The sequence below is a fragment of the Arachis duranensis genome, chromosome 5 (genome assembly GCF_000817695.3).
Source record: "Arachis duranensis cultivar V14167 chromosome 5, aradu.V14167.gnm2.J7QH, whole genome shotgun sequence".
Classification (NCBI taxonomy): Eukaryota; Viridiplantae; Streptophyta; class Magnoliopsida; order Fabales; family Fabaceae; genus Arachis; species Arachis duranensis.
Window position 1 is genome coordinate 3,007,990 of NC_029776.3, and position 6,911 is coordinate 3,014,900.

Below are 6,911 nucleotides of genomic sequence, written 5' to 3' on the forward strand. Positions count from 1 at the left end.
CTACTTTTATCTTTCTATTCTCTCTTGTTCATTTCCCCTCACCTTTCTCAAGAGAAACCAACGTTATTCTTGAGTTAGAGAGAAAACTAGAAGGGAAGAATGCTTAATACTTGTGGGCTAAAATTTTTATATATGAATAATTTGAATCTGAAATACTAAAATATTTGATCATTTTAGTGTTCTACATGGTTGTGGTGATAGCACAAAACGTCAATGATGTTTTGTAATAAAAAAAATTTTAATTATGAAAGAACAAAACGTTACTGATGTTTTGTAATAAAAAATATTATTTTAATTATTAAAATCAAGGTTCTGAAAATCGGATCAGACCGGCCGGTCAAACTGGTTCAACCGGGGACGACACTAAAAACGGTTCGGTCTGCTGTCAATAACCGCTAGAAAAAAAATCGTTTGTAAACTGTGCATGGGGATTATATTGGAATTGGGATCCCAAGGAAACTTGGGTCTTTATTACTTGGACCATATTTGCGATTTATTTACATACTCGAAAAAATACGAAATTCAAAAGTGTAAATTCTTTAATAGCGAGCTCTCTGGACTTTCTTATAATTTGGAACTGGCCGAAAATCGGTCGGTTAGACCGGATCGATAACCGGCTGGTTCGAATAAAACGATGCCATTTGTTATTTGAAAAAAAAAAAACTGAAGCAGGCCCAAGTCTTCGTGAGCCAACCCCCTTCTTCCCCAATCATTCGTGAATCGTCCTAATCCTGGAGAACTCTCAAGCCAAGGGAAACCCTAGCCCTTCATCGCCGCCGCCGTTCCCAGGTCCACAGCGCCGCCACCGTCCCCAGGTCGTCAGCGCCGCTGCTTCTTCCTCTCCCCCGTGTCCGGAATCTAGTAGCGCAGCATGTTGTCTTCATCTTCGCATGCTTCCCGGCATGGAACCCAGATTAGTGGCTTATCGTCTTCATCTTAACTGATTATTCGATCTTCTTCTTGGTTTGAACTTTGAAGTTCTGAAATTGTTGTTCTTTGGTCTTCTTCTGTCTTCTTGTTCAATTTTTGTTCCATTTTTAGTGTGACTGTTTTCAGTTTTTGGTCTTGTTCTTTGGTCTTCTTCTTCTTTACTGATGACTCGTTCCCTCTATTAGTTTGTTACTCTATTTTAGTGTGACTGTTTTCTAATTTCTCAATGGCTCGATTGCTCTGTTAGTTTACTGATGGCTCTGTTAGTTTGTTACTCTGGTTTACTAGTTGCTGATGGCTCCAAATTTTTTTGTTCAGATTTTTTTGTTCAGGTGTTTATTCATTTATTTTTCAGTTTGATGCGATTTTGCTATTTTTTCATTATTTATTTAATTTTGCCATTTTTCTGTCCCTATAAACAGTGGCACAAGAAGAGTATGCGAACAATGGAAATGCTACTGGGGATTTAAATTCTGATGATAGAGGTAAGTGGTTTATGTTTCCATGTTAATTTTTTGCATGTGGATACAATACGAATTTGTGGAAATGATTATGAGAAAATGCATAACTGCAATTACTGTAATAGCATTCTTTTGGAATGTTTCATAATGTGCTAAATGCTTAATGCTGTAGGCAGATTTTAGTGTTTTGTAGTCGCTGATTTTGTGGGTTTTTGAAATGCTGAATGCTGGTTTTGCTGAAATGTTTTGGGTGAAGCTTTTTTTATTACTCTGTTTTGGACTTTTGGTTTGTTTGATGCTGAATGCTGTAGGTAAATTTTAGATATGGTTTTGTTGATGAAGAAATTGATTTTTCATTGTGCTGCTGTTTTTAATTTAGTATCTGCTTATTAATTTTAGTTATGGATAATAATATTAATCAAGAAGCAATTGCTGATAATAATGCATCTGTGCATCTGTGAATAATAATTTGCCCGTCAATCCTCCTATTTCGAATAATGCTGCTAACGATAGTCAGTGACAAGGTTCTTCTAACAAATACCTGTCATGGAAGGTGTAATTCTTGGTCTGCTTATGAATACAAAAGGCTTCATTGAAATTATAGTGCTCAACATTGGCTGGGAACAAAAGGTATATTTATATGATGCATGTTTTAACTTTTTATAAATTAATTCACGTATACCCATCATGCATATTATTGATTCAATTCATTATGTATGTATGTAGGTATTGGGCGATGAAGTATTTTCAATCATGGTTCTTGTAACAATTCTGATGACAACAATCATCTCACACACAGTGGCAATGATCCACAAGCCAAGAAAAAGGCACATATCATACAAGAACAGAACAATGCAAAATATAGGAACAGATATTTTATGTATTGTTTATAATTTATTTATTATTATATTCTAAAATGATTTTCCGGTTGAACCACCGGTTAGACCGGTTGGACTAGTAAACCAGTGAACCAGTCATTAAAACGGTTTGATGACCGGTCCGGTTTTTAAAACCTTGACTAAAACACAAAACGTCGTTGACGTTTTGTTAAAAAAATATTATTTTAATTGAAGAAATACAAAACGTCAGTGACATTTTGTAGATGGCCATAGTATTTAACACAGTTTGGTTCATCATAAAGGATTTTACCCATACTAATACAATATTAAAAAGAAAAAGTTCAATACTTGTGTGCTTTCAACTTTATTTTTTTAATTTTATAAATAAAGTATATATGATATTATATCAACTCATTTAATTTTTTCTTATTAAATGAAAAAGAAACTTGGTGTAATCAAAATTCTCCTTTCATAGAATAATTTGAACCTAGAAGTTAATACAATGTCTTACTCTTACACTTTACATGTATCATGTACATATATTTTTTTTCTTAAATATATTTTCTCTTAAGAATTGCTCATAATATTTTAAGCAAAGTGATATTAATTATGGCGAAAATTTAGATTTAGTTAACTTCATGTAAAATTGATAGTTGAGAGTTGTTAGATGATAATTTAATCAAATCTATCACGTATTTAATGACTCTCATCTATTAATTTCACATAAAATTAATTGTACCTGAATTTTCACCATTAACTTAGAATCCCGCTAGAGGCCAATGAAGTATTTGTACAATGTGTACAATGTGCTATTTATTTGATCCAATATGAGTTAAAAATAAACCTCCAGAATAAAATATTACTGGATTTAGATCCTCTAAAGTTTGAATTTCACTTTAGAGAGTAAAGTGTGATCTCTCACCATTTATTTTATAGATGGGGCCAAGAGTAAATATGAAAGAGAAACCATTCAAGGGTAGAAGATCACACTTTACCCTCTAAAGCAATAATTCAAACTTTAGAGGATCCAAATCCAATATTACTAATTTCTCAAACACAATACACTCATACTATCCAGAATAACCATCCGGTTACCAGGTATAATAAACATTTGATATCCTACTGAATCGAATATTCTTAAACTCTCATTGTACACATTGTACAAATACTCCATTAGCTCCCTATACTTCCTCTTAACTTAAAGGCTTGTATGATTCAACTAATTATTTGCATATTGCAAGGCTCAAGCTCTAGTAAATACACGAGACAAGTGTATATCATACAAAATTTAATAAGTAGTCGTGGATTCAAATATTCAAATTCATAGAAACGATCATCTAACACATTATATATTTATATTTAATTTTTTTCACGGTATCCATTGCAAGAACTAATTCGTCGCGGATTGAAAGGATTTATTGTTAGTTAATTTGTTGTTGGATGTACAACAAAAAATTCAAACTTTCTAACACTTATATAAACATATAATGAACTAACCACTAGACCAAATTAAGTTTGTTATGTATAAATTTAATAATTGTTAATTTCTAACACAAACAAAACATGTTACATTGGTAGTTAAAAAATTTTATTGCTGTTTTTTATGTTATGTTTTTCCTAAACTAATATTACTACTATTCCTCCTCCTCCTTATTATCCTTCTTCTTTCTATTTTTGTAATTTTTCTTATTTTATACTCATTATTCTTATTATTTCATCCTCTAAAAATAATAAAAATAAAATAAAGAGAAAAAATCAAACAAAAAAGTAAATAAAAAGAATAAATTATGCACTTTTTTATTTTTTAGTTTATTCTTTTTTACAATAAACACAAACAAAATTGAATGAAAAACACATAAATTTATAAATAGAAACACAAAAATGCTACACGAAGAAAGAAGAAGAATAATAAGAAATAAAAAAAAATCATCATTCTATTTTATGTATCATAGTTAAAAAAATTTTATTGTCAAAGTTAAGAAATTCATATATTGCGATTTAAAAATTTCAGTGCTATTTTTTATTTTAAGTTTTTTTTTCAATAATTTCTCCTTTTCTTCTTCCATCTCCTCCTTCGTACTATAATTCTTTTTGTTTCACATTCTAATAATTCTTTTTGTTTTATCTTCTAAAAAGAATAAAAATAAAAAAAAGACAAAAAATATCACACAAAGAATAAGAAAAAAGAAAAAAAATTATACAATTTTTTTATTTTCTTTTTTAGTTTGTCGTTTTTTATAATAAAAACACAAATTATGTACTAAGAAAAAAGAAAAAAAATAAGAAGAAACAAAAAAAAAATAAAAAGAACGGAATCAAATTAAAAATTTTGAAAAATTTTCCATATCAAAATTAATAATTTTTATATTAAGATTAAGAAATTTTGGTATTATTTTTTATGTAAAAGAAAGTGTGTAACTAATATGCATATGTGTAACTGGGGTTGGAATTGAGTCGAATTGAGTCTGAGTTAGACCAAACTCAAGTTTATCTCATGAAAATTGAGTTTGACTCACAGCTCGACTCATTAACAATCGAGTCTATTTTTTAAACTCAAGCGTGGCTCATCGAAAGCTCACGAGTTGACTTGAGCTCACGAACTGGCTCAAATAATAGGAATATAATCTATAATTCTATATCAATAAATTATAATTTATATATACATAATTTATAATTCTATATCAATAACTTATAATGTATATATTAAAAAATATTTAAAAAGATCAATTTGTTATATAGTCTTCTATTAATTATAAATTTTTTATTTATGTCTTACATAAAAATTATATATAAAAAATAACTATAAAATTTTAAATAATTAAGAATATTAATATATATAAACGTGTCTTTCTTATTCTCTTTTATTTTGGACAATTTAATTAAATTTATCATGTGTTCAACCTATTATTACAAAAATTTTAACAACCAAGGAGAAGCTTATGCAACATACCTTCCACCCTTTTTACTCTTGAATGTCTAATTCACTCACACTGAATTGTTTATTGCCTTGTGTTAGATTGATCAATGTACTAATCGATCCTCTTTCAGGGAGTGAAAACGCTATGAAAGATGCTCTCTTCCGGAAGTATTGCAACGTAGCCTTGTCTTTGATTGTTTGACTGGATGAGGTTGGTGTCGCTGATGTAACCAATACCGAACCATACACCCGTAGCCGCCGCGATAGGATGAATAATCGGGAGCGTATACTTCACTTGAAAATGGAGCAGCGCTTGGATGGTCCGATGAAAGAGGTCGGCGCCGACAATGATATCTAGAGAGAACCATGCATTGCGCCACCAAATAGAAGAAGAAGTTTGAGTCAGGCTTGACCAAAGGGAAGAAGAAGTTTGAATCGGGCTTGATTTTGCGCTCCGTGATTCGAGGAGTGGTTTTTGGATTTTTGAAACATATTAGTCAAGGGGTGATTTCATTTAGCATGGCAATTAATAATAAATATTGAAAATTTCCTAAAATTGAATTAATTAAGATTAATATGGTTTTGTTTTTTTTTTTTCTTGCTGGTCCCCTTTTGGTTCCATATACTTTTCTACAGATGTACATTCTTCTCTTTTATAACTTTAAAAAAAAAACTCTTTTTTATTCAATTTTAAATTTTTTGTGTTAACTAATATAAAATTTATCTATTTTAAAAAAAATAAATTACTTTTTATAAAAATACACTTTAGCAAAAAATTATTTTTTTATCATTAAATTTCACTTATCAAAATACCAAAATTTTGCTTACAAAAGCATCCATACATTTCTCACCCAAAAAGTAATAAACTTACCTATCAATCTATGGATTTATGGAGAAGTATCAATAAGATTAAAGTAATTTTTTAGTGTGGATAAATAATTAAATGCCTTTTTATTTTATTTTTTAAATTATTTGAAATTTGAAATTATAGATTAAAATTAGTTAAAATTTAAATTTTGATTAATTCAAAAGGGTGACTTTTGTTCAACATAAAAAAATATTTAAATCTTTTTATAAAATTTAATAATTTTTTTAAAAATATAAGGTATTTTAATAAAAATATTGATTTGATATATATTGAAAAAATAATTAATTACTGACATAGAAAAAAATAATCCATATGTCGTATTTTAATTTATTCATATTTTTATCATATCGGTATGTTTATAATTACATTAATTATTTTATATTATATAATTTATATAGATGATCTCATTTATTGTTATAAATCCTAAATAGAATAAATCATTAATATTTTTGATTGGATTTAAATGAAAATAAAACTAAATATTCTATTTTACTTGGGCCTTTAGGATTGAGAACATCTCCAAGGAGAAAATTTGAAGCCAATTTATTATAGTGTCAGAGGCTAGACTGAAAGTGAGTCAAGTCAGCTCGAGCTCGACTCGTTAATAGCTTGATAAGTTAAATTCGTGAGCTGGTGAGCCAAATTTGAGCCTGAAATTGAGTTCATAAATTAAATGAGCCGAATTTGAGTTTGGATAAGCTCAACTTATTAGCTCGTGAGTTGACTCGATTATATATATAATTATTAATACACATATCCTATATATATTTAATCTATACTTTTAATATCATACATATAATATGATATATATATATTAATGATTTTAATTATTTAAAATTTTATATTTATTTTTTATATATAATTTTGATGTAAGACATAAATAAAAAAAATTATAA

At 28.5% G+C, this 6,911-nt stretch overlaps 1 protein-coding gene across 6 annotated transcripts; it reads left to right on the forward strand.

Moving 5' to 3' along the window:
- Positions 1 to 678: 678 nt before the first annotated feature.
- LOC107487368 (cation/H(+) antiporter 15-like) lies at positions 679 to 2,541 on the forward strand. Of its 6 annotated transcripts, none has more exons than XR_008009602.1 (4): positions 679 to 1,262; positions 1,353 to 1,415; positions 1,905 to 2,021; positions 2,118 to 2,541. XR_008009602.1 is itself a non-coding variant. In XM_052262308.1 (4 exons), the coding sequence occupies exons 1-4, from the start codon at positions 872 to 874 to the stop codon at positions 2,304 to 2,306; spliced, it is 375 nt and encodes a 124-aa protein (XP_052118268.1). In that variant the 5' UTR covers positions 679 to 871; the 3' UTR covers positions 2,307 to 2,541. The 6 variants fall into 6 exon arrangements, 1 of the variants encoding a protein (XP_052118268.1); XR_001591763.3 differs by having other exon boundaries at positions 1,945 to 2,021; XR_008009603.1 differs by having other exon boundaries at positions 679 to 917.
- The last annotated feature ends 4,370 nt before the right edge of the window (positions 2,542 to 6,911 follow it).

Excerpts from the sequence above, each read along its gene's own strand:
- LOC107487368 (XM_052262308.1), top strand. The coding sequence starts at position 872 with ATGTTGTCTTCATCTTCGCATGCTTCCCGGCATGGAACCCAGATTA. Across the intron at positions 918-1,352 it reads CCGGCATGGAACCCAGATTA|TGGCACAAGAAGAGTATGCG; the intron begins GTGGCTTATCGT and ends CCCTATAAACAG. Across the intron at positions 2,022-2,117 it reads ACATTGGCTGGGAACAAAAG|GTATTGGGCGATGAAGTATT; the intron begins GTATATTTATAT and ends GTATGTATGTAG.